The sequence below is a fragment of the Apostichopus japonicus genome, chromosome 9, assembly GCF_037975245.1.
Source record: "Apostichopus japonicus isolate 1M-3 chromosome 9, ASM3797524v1, whole genome shotgun sequence".
Lineage (NCBI taxonomy): Eukaryota > Metazoa > Echinodermata > Holothuroidea > Aspidochirotida > Stichopodidae > Apostichopus > Apostichopus japonicus.
The window spans coordinates 33,139,052-33,163,349 of record NC_092569.1 but is presented as its reverse complement, the minus strand read 5'-3'; the positions used below and the strand labels follow the sequence as shown (position 1 = coordinate 33,163,349).

Sequence of the window (24,298 nt, the reverse complement as noted above, 5' to 3'; positions counted from 1 at the left end):
GAACTGGTGCGTGGATATCAAGGACAGATGTTAAAGTACGAACATAGCATTCAATTAAACTCTCTAAATCAAGCCATTCAGCTGTGCATAATGAGGATTGCAAAATATCTGTACAAAATTGATCAATATGAATACTTCGATATTTCCGGTATTTAATTTCTTTGGTTGAATGTTTGGTAATAGGAAGGTCAAGATAACATCTAATTGACCAATGATCAGACACCTTTAAAGCAGCTTGTGGAGATGACAACACGATATCGTTAGTGGATCGTGTGATGATTAAATCAAGCGTGTGTCCGGAGTCGTGAGTTGGAATGGAGACATGTTGCTGGAGACTAAACGTATTCATTATATCAGTAAATTTAGTCGCATCAGTACTAGTGCGATCATCCACATGAATATTAAAATCGCCAGTAAGAATAAGATAAGCTACAGCTGCACCAAGAACATAAAATCAATCATTAGATCACACAACAGCAAGATTATCAGCAACGAAAAACCAGACGCAAGTGAAAGAAAATGCAACTGCAGGGACAAGCAGGCCTGCCCCCTCGGAGGTAAATGTCTGACCGAGGCAGTAATATACAGAGCGGACGTAACATCGGGGGGCGAACAAAAGAATTACGTTGGATTATCAGGGGGGCCGTTCAAACTAAGGTACAACAGTCACAAAAAATCACTCAACCACGAAAGACACGCGAAGGAAACAGAACTATCAAAATACGTTTGGGAGCTCAAAAAGCGAAGCAAAGATTTTAGCATCACGTGGAAAATAATCCGACAATCTAATACACAAATGCGTACATCGGATCAATGTAATCTCTGCATTGAGGAGAAGGTGGAAATACTTCGGCTGAGAAACCAAAATCTGCTGAATAAAAGAACTGAGCTTTTGTCAAAGTGACGACACAGAAAAAAGCGGAAAAATAACAGCACCACGCTACAGACAGACAACCTGATCATTAGCTATCTGACGATTGCGAAGAAGCATGAAACTCGAGTAATAGCGCAAACCTTGTACGGGTGTACATTATTTATATCTATCCAGCTCTATACCCAGGTATATTGAGCACTCTTCACCCGGAATTAATGCCATCTATCATATATATATATATATATATATATATATATATATATATATATATATATATATATATATATATATATATATATATATATATATATTATACATATCAGTTGTCATATAAGATGTCATCTTCATCTCTTTCTTTAGAAAGAAGAATATATCATTTAAGTCTTTTCACATTTATCAAAGATATTTAGACAGTACAAAGTAGTTCTACACTATACCTCATGTATTCATCTGATTCACATGCTGATAGGAAATGACCCCAAACCACATACATTTGAACAGTACAATCACGTTTGCAACGCTATCGATTCAGTATGCTTCCATACATCAAACGTTGATTAGGCCACTCTTACCCACTTGAACCCTGACTTATCGAACGCCTAATTAAAGCGTTGTGTATGTATTTCGGGTCACTAACAGGAAGACAAAATGAGAGTATTGTAAGATACTCATTTAAAAAAAATCTCTAGCCCAAAGAAATTTGTAATTGTAACAATGTTAACACATATTGCTTTTCTTTCTTTAATACGTAAGACGATGATCATGTTGTTGTGAAGTTATATATGTTTAAGATATTGAAAGAACTATTAACTGTATTGACCAGGCCTTAACAACGCTGCATTGTCTTAGGTCATTCAAGTCTTAATTAATACAAAGTTACTCTACACTTTGATGAAAATGGGATATATAATGAAATAGTCCAAACAGTTTCAACAATTTTCAGTTTTGCTGATTTGAATCAAAGTGCCTTTTACAAAGATAAAGATCATTACACATTATTTTTGTTCTGTTGAAAAAATCATTAACTTTCAAAAACAATGAAAACAAGTAATGTAATGTGCATATCATATAGGCATTCATCGGTTATTACGGAAATCATATGCAAATAACCGATAAATGCCTATATGCACATTAAGATGTTGAACGCCCGCAAAGCGCAAGAAAAATTCTGGCTATATTTTCCGTGTTATTACCCTTCCATATTGGTTATAATTATTGGCGAAGTCGTTACAATCATAATATCAGTTTAACCATTGAAAAAACACATTGCAAATTATTCTTCTTTCAGTAGGTGCCCGAAAAATTATCAGCATACTGCCCGAATTTTCACCAACACAAATTGAAAAACACACTACAAATGTTTATTCTTTCAGTAGGTGCCCGAAAAATTATCAGCATATTGCCCGAATTTTCACCAAAACAAATTGAAAAACACACTGCAAATTTTTATTCTTTCAGTAGGTGCCCGAAAAATTATCAGCCTATTGCCCGAATTTTCACCAAAAATTTTGGTTGGGGGGCTGCAGCCCCCCCAGCCCCCCCCCCCGCCTCCTACGCCTATGAATTTAAATAAAATGATTAGAATCACACAAGAAAGTTCTAAATCCGTACAAAGTGTGGAAGTAAACGTACAATCAGGTATACTAAATACAACTAGCAATATAAAATATTTCTCAACAAATTAGAATTTGCAAAATATCTCTACATTTCTGTTCTGCAGTATTTACATCTTATAATTTCTAACTAAGAGTGAATATCACGTAGAGTTTGTTTGTATGATGTGAAATTTTAATTACGAATTTTGTTAACAATATACAGGTTACGGAACGAGCTTCATGATACGTTTTAGTGATTTGGGGGTTATTTTACGACGTACTTTCATGCCAAATTTAACTTGCTCTCCATTTAAAATGACAAGAGGAATAACACTGTAATAAATCTTATCAAATTACTAGTGACTCAGAAATCGTTAGATACAGTATTACGAAAAGAAAAGGGTCTAATCGCTTCAAACGAACTATTTGTCTTTTTATCAAATTGATTTGCACTGATCTTCTTGACTTCATTTCCCTTTTTCAAAACAATTGTTATCAACTTAGTAATTTTCAACAACAAAAAATCAGTCATAATTTAATGTACTTTGAAGAAAATATGATGAAGTATTTTATAATGAGGTGAATGGGCTAGATTTACCACAATCGTTAAACGGGGAATTTTAATAATGCTTTGATTCCAACGCAAATGTTAAGGTTGTTTTGCTAGTGTTGGAAAGGATACCAGGTTGAATAAAAACACACATCTATCTTGGCTTTATTGTTTACGGTTTCACCAAAGCTTATAGGTGGGTGCCTATAATGTTCTTAATACGACATTTACTGACGTTACAGTCAATATCCAACATGATTGCAGAAAGAATAAAAATCTGCAGAATTATATGAATGAGCTGAAAATAAGTCAAAGATAATGTCAGGAGAAAGCAAAGAATTATCTGGCAATAATTGAAGCAGAATTTCACATTTACCAAGCCTTGACGACAATGATAAAAACCGTGAAATGTATGTAAACTTACCATCTGTCCAGATGTCTCAGAGAAAACCAACTCTTGCAGAAAAGCACCAAAGATGATCAAACACAGATATGTCAACTTCTTTCTTTCTTTGTGAAATAATGAGACTTTTGGAATGAAGTGAACCAGAACAAGACTGACAACAGAATGGAGAGTTCTAAGTTTAACGCGATACATCTCACGCAACAAGCAAAAATTTGACAAGACTGAGGAGAACTTTAATGTTCTGACATCATCCAAAATTGTTCATAGTTTTGTAGAGAAGGAACTCTGTTATGATGGCTGCTGCAAGCTCCGTAGGTAGGATGTTCAGAAAGTAAATACTGATATTTATGCATGCTGTTATTTTGAGGATATGACATACGCGAAGAAAGAAAGCTACTCATTCCTCTTATTTGGATTTGCGTAAGAGTGTGCATTTGCAACAGTGTGCATTTGTCGAAATTTCAACAAAAAATGAATAAAAGAGACTCCAGAAAATTGCTAATTACATAATTATGTATTGTTTGTCACAATTTACTCATTTACTGAAGAAAAAATCATTGATATTAATTAAGGTCAGCTCACAATAGCTAGTTCATTACATTATAGCAACCGTTATCTCGCCATTAAAATATACGCTTTAACAGAAAGGTTGTTAACTCACATGCCATAATGACCAATGATCTTTTTTGTATAGGAGGGAGATGAAATGTTTATCAACAGTAATGACTTTATCGTCGTCATTTGTCTTAATACGATCACATAAACAAAATGTCGTGACATCGTACGAATAAAAGAGGCATTGGTGAAAAGAAATATTCCAGGCATTGTTACGGCGCCCTGAAACACATAAATTACATCGCAGTATAGGAGATAATCTGTTGCGTAGCGGAATGAAGTTGGTAACAACCTGGTGGAAAGTGGAACATGGTTATGAGACAACATACACTATCATAGCTGTACCCACATCAGTGTCGTATAAGTCACTGTGGATTAATACCTAACATTATAATACTATAATAGACACATTCAAAGAAAATTCCATCACTCGCCATGTTGTCAGCATATTTCCGGTTAGAAAAACTCAGTAATTGCAATTTGTCAGACTAACCTTACTTCTCATCTGGCATTTTCATGACAAGAAATAACCCAACAATGTTCCTGTAACGCTCTATATCTTAGCCTACATTATCACGTACATAACCAACTTTGAATGGGAATAAACTACTCCACGCAATGAATCCGTCACTGAAAGTTGCTTTCCAGAACACAGTTGAATACGGCCTTCACCGCTTATTCCCCAGACAATGGGAATTTACTGTCTTGGATCGAGAATTGGCTTGGTAATAAGAAACAGAGGGTGGTAATTTAAAGGCTGTGCTTCTTCTTGACAGGACGTCACTAGTGGGGTTCCACAAGGGTCTGTTTTGGGTCCCTTGTTGTTTGTTGCCTATATCAATGACATTGACGGAGATATTTTGTGTACAGCTAAGAAGTTTACTGATGACACCAAACTGTATTCTGAGGTCTCTTCCAAAAGCTATGCTGAGAAATTTCAAACGGATTTGAATATGGTTTTTACTGGTCTCAGGGATGGCAAATGCTTTTAATAACGATACATGCAAGGTGATGCTTATTGGTAGTAGTAACCAAAAGTATACCTACAATCTTAAATGGTGTGGAGTTACATGAGGTCTTTGTTGAAAGAGACCTAGTTATCTACATTGACTCATCTCTGCAATCTTATAACCTTTGTCTTGAAGCTGCTTAAAGAGGTAGTAGGATTTTATAGGTATGATAAAGAGGAACTTCAGTTTTCTGAAAGAGGACATAGTAGTTAGGCTTTATAAGCAGTTGGTTAGGCCTCATCTGGAGTATGCTGTGTAGGCTTGGAACCCATATTTTGCTAAGGATAAGGAAGTACTTGAAAAGGTCCAGAGGAGGGATACTATGATGATTAGTTCCTTAAAGGGTGTTCCTTATTATAGGCGGTTACAACTGCTTCAAAATTCAAATTTATAGTTGGGGTTTTCCTGAATGGTTCATACAATGACGTCTGTGTGTGTTTCACGACATGGAAAACGGTGTCCCATAAAGTCAAACTGACGACGATGGTTAAAAACATTGTTCATAAATCGTTAGTTGTTTGATTACAAGACTTTTGTTCATAAGTAGTAGATGGTCAAGTTTTCTCGAATAAATTTCCAATAATGAAACCCTTTAACTATTTTTCAATTGGTAGACGCAGTTGAGGTACCTTATACAAGTTCAGAGCTACAAAGTTTGCAGAACAGTAAAGTGATATTTATGTGAGTGTAAACGCGGTAAATTAACATTCTGAGGAGATTTGAAGAGGTCACAAGGTCAGATATCCAAATGGTAATACGAAGTTTACCATATCGTTGCGAACGCCTGTGTCAGACCACAAACGCTTTTATCTTTGTTTTCTTAAAGTTATATTACCTTCTATCGGATGATGTCATGTGATCATGACGTTAATAAAAGTCTGTGTGTATTATTCTAGTACGCAGCTGCCAATAACTTTCTGATCAACTTTCTCCCATGACGTATTAAAAGGAAAAGACTGAAAGGAAATTCCATCCGATCAGAAATGATATTTAAACGCGGCAATGTATTATTCAGACGAATATAAACCATGTCTAAATAATAAATTCTAAACTATATATATATATATATATATATATATATATATATATATACATATACATATATATATATATACATATATATGTATATATATACATGTATATATATATTTATATATATATATATATTTATTTATATATATATATTATATATAAATAATAAATTCTAAACTATATATATATATATATATATACATATACATATATATATATATATATACATATATATGTATATATATACATGTATATATATATTTATATATATATATATATATATTTATTTATATATATATATATATATATATATATATATATATATATATATATATATATATAAATAAATATATATGTATATATATTTATTTAGACAGTACAATGTAGTTCTACACTATACCTCATGCTCATAGAAAATGGCCCCAAACCACACACATTTGAACAGTACAAACACGTTTGTGACGCTTTCGATTCAGTATGCTTCCATACATCAAACACCCTTACCCACTTGAACTTATGGCTGTTGATATTAACCATCGAAGGCATAAAGCGTTGTTTATGTATTTGGGGTCACTAACAGGAAGACAAAATGGGAGTATTGTAAGATACTCATTTAAAAAAAATCTCTAGCCCAAAGAAATTTGTAATTGTAAGAATGTTAATACATATTGCTTTTATTTCTTTTATACGTAAGATGATGATCATGTTGATTTGAAGCATGTATAAGTTATATTATTTAAGATATTGAAAGAACTATTAACTGTATTTACCAGGCCTTAACAACTCGCTGCAATGTCTTAGGTCTTTCAAGTCTTAATTGATACAAAGTTACTCTACACTCTTAAATGGGATATATGATGAAATAGTGCAAACAGTTTCAACAATTTTCAGTTTTGCTGATGTGAATCAAAGTACATAAAACATAGATAAAGATCGTTACACATTATTTTAGTTTTGTTGAAAAAATCATTAACTTTCAAAAACAATGAAGACAAGTATACAATAAAAAGGGTTATTTTTTCATATTTATTTTCGATAGGTTTCTAAATCTTTTGACAGAGTTATAGCTTATTAAATATGAATAATGTGAAGTTAATACACGAAGCTTTTCAGTATAATCGAATTCGATTGTCTGTGTCGCATAGTTTTTTTGTGGAACAGTAAGGTTTAGAAATTTGTTAATGGATATCCGCAAAACATATTTTGAGAAGATTCTACTTGTTTACATGAATTCCTCTTCTTTCTAACTATCTCGCGGAAACGGGGCGTAGTTTCATTTCTGTATATTTGATGTAATATCGCCCACCAGGAAGGTCATACCAAGAAATGGTCTTGTGAGAGTCATGGCTGTCGAAGTAGAGACCGTTGAGGTGAGAGTGATAACAAGCATTGAACCACCACGCACCATGATCATAAGATGTACAGTTATCACTACTATACCTGTCATTATCCCTGTCCCAGATAGAGAAGGACATGTTTCGATGATAAGCCATGCGGTCATAATCTAGAATGAAGAAAGAAGATAATACATTGTAGTTAGCGAAATCTTCATATCAGTAAATGAGAAACTTACGAAACATTTTCTTGTATCAAAACATACCAGATTTAAGGATGAAGCATTCCACAAACTTCATCAAGGTGGATTAAGAAAATCAATATGAGTCATTCTCAAAAGGGAAATAATGATGCAATATTTACACAATATTGGAAACACGTTGTTTCAAAGACTTTGTTTTTAATCCAAGTACAGGTAATTCGTTTATTGTAGTCCGGAACATTTTACTTATTTTATTTAAATAATTCCATTGTTTCATCTGTACACGTTTTAAATATTTGGCTACTTTCATCGTTTCTCAATTTGTAGTAGTAACAGATAAGTCACCGCTTTTCTTATACATATTCTTTATCGGAAAAGACGAGGGAAATGAGTAATTTCCGATTTGTAAAAGCTGGTGACTCGAAGCCACTTATTTTATGTGTTTTCCGTTGTTCTTGTTGTTAATTTTTGGCGTTGATTGTATTTAATTATATTCTTATTTCTCTAGAAGCAAAGATAACATGTCTTACTTATTGTTAAAAAATCGCATATCTTGTTTATTTTCCTCTTCTAATCAAATGTATATGTATTAATAACAGGGCAAAGTGTGTTGACTTTCATAAAGCAATATTATCTCTTACGTAACATACAGAGGTCGGTCTCCCATGAGATCGTCTAATTCACCACTCAGTGTTTAACTTCACCTTGCCGTGGAAGGACCGTCTACAGCGGTTCTCCCGGCTCCTGAATAGGCTTAGTGTTATACTGTTAGATAATTCGGTGCTTTCCTTCCTGGAATGCAGATTGTCTATATGTTTATATACTGTTACGTAATCCTGGCGTACTTCGTGGTGCGCTATTGAGTATTGAAAGAATAAGAAAAATATTTGTTGTTTTGTTCTGCACGGCAGTGTAGTACTAGTAGTGTATACTGTTGGAACGTTGGTATACTGTAGTTCTTTTAACCTCTGCCTCTGAAGGTAAACGCCTCGCTACAATTCGTCTCGGGAATCGTCTCGGCTATTAACGTCAGTGTGTGGCACACTGACTTTGAATTCGTGCAGTTGAACTTGGTGAGTTCTTGTTGTGTTGCCCATTATTTTGAGTCAAGCGTTGGTTAAATCGCCGGGTGCGATTACAGATTAGAGGCTATATGCTCTACGCTTAGCCTATAAAGCAATTTCCGGGTGAGATTGCAGCAGAAAGTTAACGTTAAGATTTAGCCTACCTGAGGCTGTAGCTAATACAATAAAACGTGCATTTTAATCTCCGGGTGAGATTGCAAACGTGTTCTCCTGTTCCGGGTGAATAGGGAATTTAAAGCAAAGTTATATTTAGACTATCTACCCCTCTTGAATGGTTTAACATTCAAAATCATGGCTAATACTTGTGAGGATGATATTATGTCCCTTATTGACGAGGATGAGATGTCTGGGGTTTTGGATGCGCCAGGTGGCTCAGGTACATCCCGATTAATTCCCTCAACTGAAACTACTCAAAGTTTTGATATGAAAGATGCAATTTTAGCAATGCAGAACCAAATTCAAGTATTGAGTAACAAGGTGTTAGGGAAAGACACAAATTCAAAGCTACTTGAGTCACAAAATGAAAGCAGCTCCAGCTGCAGGAATTTAGACCTTGAAGCAGTGTATGATTTGTTGCCTGAGGACTCGATATATGAGGTCAACAATTCACCCTTGTCTCCGGAAGGGGCAAACCCAGCTACTGCAGATAACGATGCATTGTTTCAGGACCTTGTGGCGTTCTTAGAACTAGAAAAGAAACCAGGAAAATCTGTCGATGACAGAGTTAAAACATTAGTGGATAATGTATTAAAACAACGCCTGGCAGAAACCAAGCTCAAAGGGTTATTGGTCAAATATGATATGCCAGCTAATTTAGAAATGCTGCAGACAACTCAGATAAATGAGGTCATTTGGAATGGCCTTCGTAACAATACAAGAGCGTCAGATGTGAAGCTCCAAAAAATGCAAGTTTGTAATATTAAGGCAATTACAGCATTAACAACCTTAATGGATGACATTTTGTCAACGAGAGAAAAAATGGGCACTCAAGCAACGCTTATTAAGATCACAGATGCGCTGGCACTATTGGGCAGTGCGAACATGGAACTCAACCATTTTCGGCGTGAGTTAATCAGACCAGATTTGAGACTAGAGTATAGAAATCTGTGTAACCGGTCAAATCCAGTTACTACAATGTTGATGGGTGATGATGTATCCCAAAAATTAAGAGACATAGCTGAGGCTAACCGAGTGTCCGCACGTATATGTACGGCAAATCGGGGGAGAGGCAGAGGTTCAAGGCCACCTTACACACGTGGTACATTTCGTGGCAGAGGATTCTCTAGAGGGTCTGGTCATTTTTTAGACCGTGGCATGGTGGGCAACAAACGTGCCAGAGGACAAATGAACCACTACCGACCCCCAAAACAACCAAGACATTAGATTGTCGAGGTAAGGAATATGTTGTTAATGATTTTCAGTTAATATCAACAGAAGCCATAGGTGGTAGAATAAAAAAAACTGCTTGCCAAGGTGGCGGGAGTTGACATCTGATAAAACTATCCTTGAGTGGGTAACAGGATACAAAATCGAATTTAAGGACCAAGAGCCATTTCAGTTGAGACCACCGTTACAACCAAAACGTACAATAGCCGAAATGAGTATTATTCAAGATGAAATAGAAAAGTTACTCTCCAAATGTGTAATAGAACGGGTGACGCATACCCAGGGGAAATATGTTTAATACATTTTTGTTATTCCCAAAAAAGATGGTTCAAATAGAGTTATATTTAATCTCAGAAGATTAAATTTGCATATCCGGTATCACCATTTCAAAATGGATTCCTTGGCATCAGCTTTAAAGTTAATGCATAAGAACTGCTATATGGCTTCTGTGGATTTAAAAGATGCATACTATTCGGTTCCAGTATATAATTGCTTCAGAAAATTTTTGCGTTTTCGATGGAAAAATGAGCTGTTTCAGTTTACTTGCTTGCCAATGGGCATTACGTCAGCCCCAAGGGTTTTTACGAAATTGCTGAAACCCTTGTTTGCCTATTTGCGGAAACAAGGAGTTGATTGTATGGGGTATATTGACGATTCATTTTTACTAGCGAATAGTTATGAAGACTGCTTAAGTGCTGTTCAGCAAACAGTCAGCTTATTTCAAGAGCTAGGTTTCATTGTTCACACTAAGAAATCAATATTGAAACCATCCAGAGAACTAATTTATTTAGGGTTCATGTTGAATTCAACAGAAATGACAGTTCGGCCAACATCAAACAAGATAATTGAGGTTCTGGGTCATATTTCCAGGTTAAAACAGAAATTCACACCTTCGGTGAGGGAGGTAGCAGCTGTTATTGGCTACCTTGTGTCTCTCTTCCCAGGGGTGCGACATGGCCCCCTCTTTTATAGGTTTTTAGAGAGGGAAAAAACTTCGGCTCTCCAACGTAATTTTGGTAACTTTGACAGTCCAATTTTACTCTCATCCCAAGCATTAGAAGAGTTATCTTGGTGGGAGGAGCATTTGAAAGGGAACTACCGGGAAATTTTGATTCCGGACCCACTTCTAATCATTCAAACTGATGCATCCCTATTTGGGTGGGGTGCTGTTACACTTAGGCCGCATGCGCAAGCGTCGGGCGTGTGGAACCCACAAGAGCAGAGTTTACATATAAATGTACTGGAATTAAAAGCTATTCTACAAGCGTTGAAAAAGCTGTGTTTAGGCTCCAAGGATATCCACATTCGTATCCAGTCAGATAATACAACAGCTGTAGCATATGTTAATAACATGGGAGGCTCGCATTCCATGCAGTCTAATTTGGTTGCTAAGGCTATCTGGTTATGGGCAATTGAACGGAATATTTGGATTTCTGCTGCCTTTTTACCAGGGAAAGACAATGTAGTAGCGGACAAATTATCACGTCCACAGAAACATCATACCGAGTGGATGTTGCAACCAAAGTTTTTTGGTGATATTGTAGCTAGGTTTGGATACCCTAGCATAGATTTATTCGCATCAAAATTTAACAAACAAATAGATACATATGCATCATGGAAGCCAGATTCAAAGGCATGTTTTGTGGACGCCTTTTCGGTAAATTGGAAAGCCTTTTATTTTTATGCCTTTCCCCCTTTTAGTCTCATTGGCAAAATGATACAAAAAATAAAAATAGATGAGGCATATGGAATTGTTATTGTGCCAGATTGGCCTTCCCAACCTTGGTATACAACTTTGGTGTCTCTTCTTACCGCAAATCCAATTATTATTCCACAGAGGTTGGACATGCTGGTACTTCCGGGAGATACAATTCGACATCCGCTTTGCCCCAAACTGCGGCTTCTGGCTTGCCGCTTGTCGGGGAGGCACTCCGAATGCAAGGATTTTCACCAGAATCTAGCAAAATTATCATTTCATCATGGCGAAAAGGAACACAAAACAATATGCAGGTTTCCACAGAAAGTGGGGACAGTTTTGTATTCAAAGGGAGGTGGATATGTTTCGACCGTCTTTGACGGATGTAGTAACATTCCTTACCCACCTATTCAATTCCGGACTCGGTTATAGTTCTTTGAACACCGCACGGTGTGCTCTTTCATCAATAATTATGAGGGATTCTGATAATACCATAGGCAACCATCCTTTGGTATCAAGATTTATAAAGGGAGTTTATCATCTAAGACCGCCTTCATGTCGGTACGATAACATTTGGGATGTTTCAATAGTGTTAAGGTATTTAAGAGGCCTTCATCCTTTAAGTTCACTTTCTATGAAGATGCTAACACTGAAACTGGTTACTTTAGTGGCACTAGTTTCCGCTCAAAGATTACAAACCTTGCAGCTATTAGATATCTCCACAGTGCATGGGGATGGCAGTACTTTTGTCTTTACGATCCCTGACCAGATCAAACAATCACGACCTGGATCTGGTCCGATAAAAGTTGTACTAAGAGACTTTCAAGAAGATCAATCGATTAGTGTTGTGAAAGTATTAGAGTTCTATCTCAAACAAACAAAGAACCTAAGAGGTAGTTGCTCAAAACTATTTATTAGTTATGTAAAACCGCATGCTGCAGTTTCTCGTGACACGCTTGCAAGATGGATCAAGCTGGTCTTGGATTTGTCCGGAGTTGATACTAAAACATTTTCCGCTCATAGTACAAGGGCCGCATCAACTTCAGCCGCCTACTCTAGGAGTGTGCCGATCGAAGAAATATTAAAAGTTGCTGGATGGAAGTCAGAAAAAACGTTTGCGAAGTTTTACAATAAGGAGGTTCTCCATCAAAACGAGACATTTACAAACATTCTGTTAAGTTAATACTATTATTACGCCTGCTATCGAAAAGGCAGATTTGTGTTGCGTGCATTGAACACATGCTAAGATTCAGTTACTAAAGCAATGTTATCCTTCTGTTCGTAAGCTTCTGTTCACAAAATGACAGAACAGAAATTATTCCCTTCACTGGTGCAAAAGGAAAGAAAGTATATTGTTAATAACGTTCTCAAATAACTAAAAGAAATTCATATTATTTGTTGTTAACCATATGGTTTATTGTGTTTACAAGTAAGTACACAGTCATTGAGCAGAGTGAATCACTCTAGTCAAGTACAAAATAAAACAAAGAAGACACAGAAAATGTGTTGATCTACGAGTTATTCTCCTTGCTTCGTGTTCACTTCAAGCTTTAAAGTCTCATGGGAGACCGACCTCTGTATGTTACGTAAGAGATAATCCTAAAATTAAATGAGACTTCGCAGAAGTTGAAATTTGATTAAGATTATCTCGTCGTAACATACAGGGAGAGGGATCACATGCCCTCCCTTAGCCCAACCCGTTTTGGTCGGATTTGGTTTCGAAGTGAACCCTCATCTTTAAAAGACTGACACTAAGTGGTGAATTAGACGATCTCATGTGATCCCTCTCCCTGTATGTTACGACGAGATAATCTTAATCAAATTTCAACTTCTGCGAAGTCTCATTTAATTTTAGGATTTTAATGTAAAGTATATATCGAGGGGCTTTAACGTGTGTTTTTTGTTTTGTTTTTTTGTCACCGACTGCGTAATTTGTACGTTATTATCTCTCCTATATTATCGACAAAACTCAAAGAGCACGCACGGCTAGCATTGGTAAAGTTCCAGTTGTACAGGATGAGGTCACAATCTGTGTATTGCAATCCCCTCTGCTTGCTCTTTGCCAACATCCATTGGGATTTTGTTTTTGTGAAGAATATAGGCAAAGGAAAACGCTGACTTATGTTCGTGCAAATGGATTTTCCTCGGATGTACTCTTAAATTTAGCCCTTAATATGGTAGTGAGGTACCCGGGCCCTCAGATGAACATCGAATAGGAGTAAAGAGTAAGGAGCTCATTTATATTTTTTACGTTAGGTTTTACCTGAGGTTAAAACCATTGTTGTTTACATAATCCAAACGAATTTATGATCGCATTTCATTTACTTTATGTTTGCATTAATAAAAAAATGGAAAAGAATTACATTTCCCTTATAACAGAATAAAAGATACTTTGGGTATAATGCGACTATTAGCATATAATTGATTTTCACTTCCAAACTACCAATTTAAGCTTTTTAACCTATTTTTAGCAACATCTTTGTTATAAAATGTCTGTCCCATGCGTCAAGTGTTACTATTCTTGTATTAATTCCTTGCAAATATCAAATATGCTAACTTGCTGTGCTTTCAGGCTGATAGGTTCCGAGATCTGTCATTCTATATTTACTGATTTCATCGCTGATCCTGAAGAGGTCGTACTTGGCAAAGTAAGAATTACCATTCCTGCTGACCAGGTCGATACGTAGCTCGTAGTCACCCTGGTTAGTCAAGTAGGATAACTTGTCGTTACCAAGCCAGAATTCTCGTTGTAAAAACCCAAAGCCGTCTTTGTAGTCGTCCCAACGTCGATAAAAATCTACAGCATGCACCATCAATCCTACGTTGAAATACCTGTTGGGGGAAAAGCATGTATGATTTCAATGATCAAATGTATTTATAATTCCGATGAGTTCAACTCCATAATATTCATATAAAGGCTGATATATATTTAATGTCATTCGAAGATGTATACAGTATACGTACACATACACATACCTTTCGTAGCCCATAGTTCATTTTCTGGGAGTGACTGAAAAATATTCTTCTACAACAATTTCATTGTTTGCCGATGGTTGCAATACTTCAGCCCAAAATTAATATTGGTTAACGAAGACAAATCCTTAGGATTTGACATTCCGTGCAATCCCCCCCCCCCCACCCGCCTCGCTCACACCGTAATCACGAAACAAGAATAACACAAATTTAGCCAACTGACCGTCCATCCACCTCCATCTATTGAATTATTACAGTGGACGTTGAAAGGTTCAGGAGCATCGTCGGCCTGAATCATGAAAATACCAGATTCAGTTTGATCATCACATTGTTCATAGACGTCCTTGCAATCTCTCGGATACTGAGGCTCTTGGTAGTAGAAGTAAGAGGAACCTGATAAAATAGTCGTCGAGATGAAAATTGATGTAAAAAACTCTCTTAATAACCAGATATACCAGGTATAAGTAATTCAGAGATATGATGCCCTTCTTAAATAGAGATATTTACCTATTTGTTTCCCTTCACATTGATACATTATAATACAATCTTAAATGTATATTTATAAAGTTTCTATCGTTTTTTTCTCACAAAAGGCGATGACATCTCGTAAAAGTATATTAAAAAGTTCATTTTCGTAAAAGCTAACATTTCGTAATAGCTAATATTCGTAATAGCTAATATTCAAATAACTCCATTGCTCAAAACACTTTTTTAAACTATAAGGCGAGGTAGCAAAAGCTAAACTTTAACACGGGTTTGATGTTTAATACTAAAACTTAGAAATAAATCTTTTAAAAACACTGTCACCCAATTCGAACACATAAAGAACTTAATTGTTAACTTTTGAAAACAATTACTTACTTTCAGTCTCTCCTCTTTGTCTGTTTCTACTGATCTTTTCAGAAGGTCCCAGATCATTCTGTTAATATGTAAACAAATCAACAAGTTCTTAGTAGATAGAATGTTATTTAGGTATCACAGATTCGACGATGGATTCGAAATGGACTTGTTAGGTATATTACTGTTCGTTTTAATAACACAACTATAAAATATGTTATTCGTGGTGCATTACACCTGAAAACAAATATGTAGTCTGTTCTAAGTAATATCACGAAATCAGTTGATGTTTTAAAATCGCTGATTAATATATTGTAGTGAAACAGACAAAGAATTGCAAATATAAAAGAAGACTTTACCTTGTGTGATTTGATTTTCGTATGATTAAATTTGGGCAATACTTATAGCAATACGTTTACTATTATAAAAATAAAGGGTTTTGTTAAAATCTTCATCTGGGGATACTTCTACAAGTTTAATATAAGTGCTCAAATATCGCTAATATTTTCGACATAGTTTACAATTCTGTTTACTGTTGATTTGGTTTTCAATTTTACATGTCAATAGTTACTATTTAACATGTCAATAGTCACTCAAAATGAGATTTCAATTGTCCAAATTTGGTTACCAAATGAAAGATAAAGAGCGATTAATTAACTTATACCGTTCTGTTTTTTATAGCAGTGTTAATAAAATGCAAATTTACGGATTCAAGATAATCCAAAACATGTTGTATGGTAATTAATTAATAATTGGATCATTAATATGCTTATTTTGTACTAATAACCTACATTTGTTTGATGGGCATAAATTATGACAATCGAAGATTTATTTTTTTAGTGAGAAAGCTGTTAAAAATATTTAGGGAAAAGTATACACCGTAAAACACAGCCGAAGGACACAGTCAATTTTAGCTGCAGGTTTATGATAAACATATAAAAGTTATCAGCGTATTTGTTCTCCCTGGGATAGTTCTAAACATATTTTTTCAATGATTATCCAGTTACTATAGTCCATAACATAACGATAGTATTCTCAAAAAAAAATTGCTAGATGTCGTTTATAAATCACGGAAAGTGAAATTTCCCCATTCTTTATAATATTTAAAGCAAAAACCGTATTTATAACATTATCCAGAAGGTTAAGTTCTTTTATTAAGTTTGGTATCATTTAGGAATCTTTATAGACGAGGAATCATACCAATTTCTTTAAGAATCAATCCCAACTAAATATTCGTTCTTAACACGTAAAGATAGTAGAGAGATTAAACTTAGAACGTTGTATAGCAATTAACAAAAAGTAATAGAATATAATACCATCAGTATGACCTGATAACGCTAGGAACAAGAACAGAACATCTACAACAACAAAAATACTGCCACAAGGTAAATTGCTTGGATGGAGAGTAAAGTTTGCCCATTCTGCGATATTTACAGAAAGAAAAATCGTACAACTTTAAATTATTCAGAATACATGTTTATTTATTTTAACAATTAACAAAACGATTATAAAATATATTAAATTAAAGATATAGTGATAAAGAAAGTTGCACTATGTAATTTTATTGAGTTTGATTTCGATAGCTTTTTTATTTCAAAGTTTCAAACTTAATTGTGATCTTAAAACAACATACATTCAACGGTTAAATTGCCAATTTGAAACGCACTGCTATTTCTTTTTTAATGTCGATGGAATATTCAAAGTAACAAATTTAAACTAAAACTAAAAATTTCAATTTCAATTTAAAAAGTTAATATTTTAAGCGCGTATTTGACCTATTTATGAGTAAACCAAAGTTTAAGGATCGCAAGAATGAATACTCATATTAGTATAGATTGAGTATACGAATGAACAAGTAAGGATGTACACGAGGGTATGGTAAAGATTACCGACCAAATATGGTGTTATGTTTTGTATTTCTAATAACTTACTCCTAATTATTGTTAAAATCATTTTAAACTTGCTGATCAATGAATTGTAGTGAAACAGACAAAGAATTGCAAAAAAATAAAAGGAGACGAATATTCTTTGCTTGAAGTAATTTTCATATGTTTATATTTGTGTAATAACTATAGCATTGCGACAACTTTTATAAAAAATAAAGGATTTTGTTCAATTCGTCATCAGACGATACTACTAAAAGTAAAATATGAGTGCTATAAGATCGCTAATATTTTCGACAAAGTTTACAGTTCTGACTACTGTTAATTTGGTTTTCAAGTTTTCATGTTTAAATTACTATTTTACATATCGAGAAGTACTCATAATGAGATTTCAGTTGTCATCAATTCGCGTCACAATATATTAACCAAATGACAGACAACGAGCGAGAAATCAATAAACATGTCCCGTTCTTTTTCTTAAAGCAGTATTAATCAACGAAAAATTACAGATTGAAGACAGTCTACAGTTTTGTATGGTAATTAATTATTATGTATATTTCCTATATCACCGTACAAGTACAAGTAGAATTGTAAGTCATTTTTAGTATAATCTTACAACCGATGTTCATTACAGAGTATCAGATCTATTAATGTTGTCTGGTGTAACATAATTTGACATGCTTGACAGTTTCGAGGGCAAGATTATATAAAAAATAGCTTCAATCTAAATCATAAAGATGGGATAAGATATTGTTATAAATATTTAATTCACATGCAAAACGCACTAAATCACAGACAACATGACTGTCTTCAAACAAGCTAGTTAGAACAAATTTGATGAATTCTGTACATTCTCAACTATATTTAAATTTACGAGCTTGCTTCAAAAATTATCTTAAATTGAGTCGTCGAAAGATAAAATACTGCTATATATGTTCAAGCTGGGAATAAATATTGTTATATTTAATTTACATTGAAAAATTAAAACAAGGTGATACAAGTCTTTAGACGGTGTTTTTGTAAGTTATACAACTTGTTGTGGCTGATACATATCTAGTGAATGGTTCACATTTCTTTGAGAAACAAGATAGTATCATTTTTTATTCTTCTTTTTCTGTCTGTAAATTACATATTTAGCACTAACGGGGGAACATACTTCGATCCTTGCGAACTAATTGTTAGTATATTTATGACAGATGTGACTAATTTATAAATAAAATCGCTCCCGTTTTGAAGAATTAAGTCCTATAAACAAAAAACTCATATAAATAACTGGATTATAGTTAAGCGTTGATATGATACAAGATTATTAGAACACAGAGTTGCTTCGTTTATCTGTTTTGGTCTTGCTTTGGTATAGGTCGTCGTTTTTTAAGTGCTTTGAAAATAATGCATTTGCAAGTTTAAGTTTTGCTGCAGCTTAGCATAAAGAAGCTTCGAAAAGAAGTTAAAGAACAGTAAACAGAGAGATTTACGTTAAAATTAAGCCATGGTCTATTACCAAACGTTGAAAACACGAAAATATTTGAAGACTTACCACCTGTCCTGATGATTCGGTGAAATCCAACCGTTGCAGGCAAACACCAAAGACGCACAAACACAATAACGTCAACTTCATGTTTTATGGTGTGAAGCGATGAACTTTATAGAATGAAGTGATCTGGAGAGAGTCTATCAGCAGAATGAAGAAATCTCAACTAAACACGATACATCTTATGAATCAAGGAAACAGTTGACAAGACTAAGGAGACCTTGAATTATCTCATATCCTTATACTGAATATTCATAAGCTTCAATTGGTATGAAGATAAACATATGGATTTGAAGAAAAAACTTGGTTCAGTTCTTAATGGAAATGTTATAATGTGTTTGATTTATATTCAATAGTCATTATTCCACAATACCAACTTTAAGCTTGTATTGTTTTTTTGTTTTGTTTTTTGTACACAATGGTGAACTTGATGTGGTGGTTGGTGTTAGAACCGTATATAGGATGTTGAAAGATAGATACTACTTTACATATACTCATGAACTATGTATGAGATCGTCATCAATCAGGTTTGAGACAAGTTAAAGTTGTACGCATACACGGAAGAGTAGAATTGATCTCTATTTGTTATGAGTAGTGAAAAGAAACCATAACAATCAGGCAGCATTGAACCAGTGCGCCATGAGATCGTAAAGTCAATATGAATACTAGGGAATAAAGTTAGGTAACATACAGCAGTATGTGATGTGAGTTAAACAATAATCGGATTTGTGTTTTACATAATAATACGGACAATGTATCCCATCATCGCTGTTATCATTCTTGATTTTTCTCATCTTGTCTATGCACTGTTGAAAAATAAGACATTTTTTTTATATAACATCTTATGACGACATGTGCTGAACACACTAGAGTTTTCGTTCAAATGTATCCTTTTTGCGATTGTAAGAGAAACCTGTGAAGTACGTAAACATAATACTTTGTTTGATAACTAAGAGTTTCACACATAAGTACTTTCCTTATTCTCTTCAAATTTTCTCAAAATGAAGAATACACCATTATTCCTCTTGAAGTTTGAACGTTCCTTTTGAAATTGCAACGACTAGGTTAAGTTGTCAACATTTCCGAACCAGAGTCTTTTCCAGCACTGCCATTTGCCTTCTTTTTTTTCTACTTTTTTTCCCTTTTTGCCACCACACCACTACATGAGCCAAGCGCTACCTGTCGTTTTTATTTTATAAATATGTGGAAAGGTGGGCGTTGTATCATTGCTAGAAATGACTAATAACTTCCAAGGTACTGTCATCATATGCTTAATGTTATCCTTCACTGTTGGTTGAAAGCCTAATGTCAATACCTTGTCCCTAACTCCAAATATAGTTCATTAAAATGTTATCAATTTTTTGGTGTGCATGTCACAAAAGCAGTTACTCTTCAAACTTTTATTTATAGTCTATTATAGACTTTATGTTGATTAATCCTTCAAACTTGATACATGTGAATTGTTTCCTCCAAGCATAAATGATTAAAATATTATATTTAAAAAAAAGCTATTCAACTTAAATGCACTGATGACATCACTCTCTCTGTTATTACCAGATGCATTTACTAAATATAGATATAGAGATAGATAGATATGAAATAGATAAGGGGAATATACTCCTATTAGTTTGAACATTATTAGTTTCTGAAGCAAACATGATGATTTCCCTGTCACATGTTTTGTTCCAGGAAAGACGATTCGTATTTATGATGTTAATTTCGCCCCATTCCAATCTTGCCTGCTAAAATATTCTCTATTTTCGATGGATTTGAATCTCACAAAAACACCATTATTTACTAGATTATATAAACAAAGAGTAGCATACTACAAAAATAACGTAAACAATATGCACTGATTTGCACTATTATATTAAATAACATAAAGCTTCAATTTTATTTAGTGACACCATCTTTATGAAATATTAAGGAGCAAATCATAAGTAGGTATGAACTAAATATTATAAATGATAAAGAGATGAATTGATTTATAAACAGAGTGATAGATTATAAAACTTGCTTTGCCTGACTTGTTGGTGTTATCAGTTTCTTATAATATTCATCTCAGCTGATAAGCATACTGGAATCAACAATTTACGAAAAGTGATATTTGGATAAATCACCTTCGAAAAGACATTGGTGTCTTTCTTGTTCTTATACCATATAATGCTATTCATTATAAATATATTATAAATAGCTGTACTCATCTCCTATGTGTATTTATTCTTTCGTTCTATTTCTTGGAGTTTATCCATAATTTAAGTTATGTTATTGTTTTTCTTTACTCCTATGTCATCTTTCATCTCTTGGTTTTCTTCTTCGCGACCAACATAAATATGAAGTTTTTTTCAGTTTTCGAGTATTCAGTCCATCAATTAGACAGTCTATCAATTTCTTGAGTAACTACATAGATCTGACCAGAGGGGAGGGGTTGGGAGAGCTACAGCCCTGAATAAATTGTGAATAGAGAATAATGTTTCCTCAATGTCATAATATACTTCAGGAAAACTAAAGGCTTCACAAAGAGGTTCCCGTTACATAAAGATCTTCAGGATCGGACCTGGTTTTCTGCGACATGTATACATGTGTCTCACTAAGTAAATGTAATAGCGTAATTTTAGTTCCATGTATGTCATTTGGAATGTAAAGGTCTCGAAGATGTTAATATAAACCCCTCGACAAACTCTTTCGATATTTTCTATTCCGCGATCGCCATCCGCTTCCGCATCCGTTTGAACGCGACAATACTGATCGATATATGTCAAGTTCGATAACTGTTGATCAATACATCAATATTATAAACATCTACACAATGGCAATGCAAACATAATTGAAGATGATAGTGTAATACTTTCATTGGATTCGGAACAACTTTTAATTCATTTTTTCCCTTTTATTTAGAGTATGATTAAATAAACAGCATGGTCAAAAGAGTAACTGACAATTATTGTTTGTCAATAGAGAATGCTTTACTTTTTCTGTAATCACGTAAGAGTCCAGAATTTAAACAGCTATGCGGGTGACCCTTGTTTGGAAAAGAATTAAAAACATAGATTTGAAACTGCATTAAGAGGCATATGTAGTAATGCTACAACTAGGTTAAAATTAGATATATACGCACGGTTGTGCTATAATATTCACTTTATTTGTATGTGTTGTGTTGAATAGAGGTGCACCCCCCCCCCCCTGGCCTGGATACGCGCCGGATATCCGCGCGGATGTTGGATTACGGGTAGTACGGACAACGTAGATCCCTTTGACTTTTGACCCGTAAAGACAGACCGTCATTCAAGTAGGTTGGATGATGCTAGACGAGAAGAATGTAAAATGGCAAACAAATTTTTGTTTTCATTATATATTTTTTTGTTTATTTATATGTCAGCATAGATCTGCTAGATTTAATTTCAAAACGTAAAAATGCAATTAAGGAAATTGACGCACAAGGAATTAAATTCACAGACAGACATTTTTATTCACTTAACTTTTATAGTCTCTGAGATCCTTGAATCTTAATGTGTATTATTATTATTTTCTCATTGCGCCATATAGTGAGGATGATATATTGAAGTTCCTTTGCCAGTTGTGCCATATACAGATATGCCAGTTAACATATCAACAGTTGCCATTGTAGTTTTCCTTCCTTTCCTTACCTCGGGGGTGGGGGGGGGCACCCATGCTATCTTCTATATAGAATAGGTACATAAGGTACATTCATATCATACTTTGCTTTCACATAAACCTATGATATATTGAAAGGCGTAGCTACAGGTGGTTCAATCAGTTAATATGTCCCTGGCCCGTAGTTCTCAGGGGAGTCCTGAGGGTTGGTTCCCAACAGTATTAGCCAACAAATGACAACTGCAAGTGATGAATATTATATGAGTGCCAGCATGCCTACACCAAATTATTATTTCGCAGACAGTGGCGTAGCCAGAGGTAGATAGAATGTACCCCCTCCCCCATACACATAAGATTTGCGGTGAAGAAACTGGGATGGAAAAAAAATTGGCAAAAATATAAATAGCTATGATAGGCTACTATATTTTACAGCACGGTGTGATCTGCTTCTCATAAGATTCCCCTCTTTAGCTATAGTCATTCTTATTATAGAAAGAGATTTCTCTAAACAAGTTAACTTGAGTCAGTAATTGATACTTCTTGTCAAAGTTCCGTGAGTCGAACGGCACTGGATTGTCGTCTTTAATATAAGATCACTGAGAAAGGAGATAAATGTGAATACCTACTCACGAACATTACTATGTATTTTTAAATGTTTTATTTCGTTAATATATACAAGGCCGTAGCCATTGGGACCACGCGAAGAAGTACCTGCCCTGCCCCCAAATTTTCTTGCAATGGTTAGCATTTTATGAAACACTTTAATGTAGTCAAATAATGGAAATGACATCATCGTTTAGCTTCTAAGATCTCTTATCGACAGAAAACTCATCTCACAGGCTCCCTCCCGTAAGCCCCGCCTCTTTAGCCCCTCCCTGTACGGACGTCAGAACAATTTTTGCGTCCTTTATATTTCAATTGTCTTTCGTAGTAGAGGGTAGAGACTGTATTTGTCATATAAAGTCATATCAATACAAACGTAAATTCAACCGTCATCGAAGTTATATGCAATTCACGCACATTCCGTGAACCGGCCTGAAATAGTACAGTAATTAATAAATCCAAATTTTCTTTGTCAATGACTGGCATTCACATTAATAAGAAAATAAAAAAATGATACTCTTTTCAACTATAAGGATGCAATCCGTGACAGTGATAAATTGTCTAGCTCTACTTGTGTACATTTTATAGAAAAATTACGTAAACCAGTAGAACTTTTGGGATACTATTGTAATAAGAAGCGGAACGTTTGATAAAAGTCGATTTTTTTTGTCATATAAATGTCGAACTTTAAGTTTTGAGCACATTCAGTAGAAAGTTTGAAGAAAACAAATATACAAAGTAAATTTGGGGGTATTCCTCCTTATTATTTGGGTGACTATAGTTGGAAGAAATGAGATCAGAATATCCCATGTGAGCGGCCCTTTTCGGGCGCGGAACGGAAACTATAATAGTGCTGTTTGTCTGTTTAATTTACACTTTTCCCTGAAATATGAATTCTTCTAGACCTTCCCTTGAATAACTTAGCAGATTTTGACATGTACACATTTTCCAATTTCCATGGGTGAAATTGACCTCCATATTATACTTACTGTTTCATGCGACAACCATTGGGAAATTGCAGAGTTTAAAGAAATTTCGAACAAATTAACTCCAGTAAAATAAATTAAGTT

The 24,298-nt window shown here is 34.5% G+C and overlaps 2 protein-coding genes across 3 annotated transcripts in view; one reads left to right on the top strand and one right to left on the bottom strand.

The window, feature by feature from the left end:
- The window catches only part of LOC139973182 (uncharacterized), a 39,262-nt gene extending 20,066 nt beyond the window's left edge, over positions 1-19,196 (bottom strand). The window contains exons 1-3 of the mRNA XM_071979674.1: positions 19,017-19,196; positions 15,621-15,678; positions 14,983-15,152 (exon numbers count right to left, since the gene is read on the bottom strand). Of these exons, the coding sequence (XP_071835775.1) occupies positions 14,983-15,152; positions 15,621-15,678; positions 19,017-19,097 (309 nt within the window). The 5' untranslated portion in view covers positions 19,098-19,196. The remainder of the gene's footprint in view (positions 1-14,982; positions 15,153-15,620; positions 15,679-19,016) is intronic.
- LOC139973184 (uncharacterized) lies at positions 8,253-13,487 on the top strand. Of its 2 annotated transcripts, none has more exons than XM_071979679.1 (2): positions 8,253-10,096; positions 11,928-12,067. In XM_071979679.1, the coding sequence occupies exon 1, from the start codon at positions 8,996-8,998 to the stop codon at positions 10,085-10,087; it is 1,092 nt and encodes a 363-aa protein (XP_071835780.1). In that variant the 5' UTR covers positions 8,253-8,995; the 3' UTR covers positions 10,088-10,096; positions 11,928-12,067. The 2 variants fall into 2 exon arrangements, with proteins under 2 accessions (XP_071835780.1, XP_071835781.1); XM_071979680.1 differs by having other exon boundaries at positions 8,264-8,692; positions 11,928-13,487.
- Positions 19,197-24,298: the final 5,102 nt, after the last annotated feature.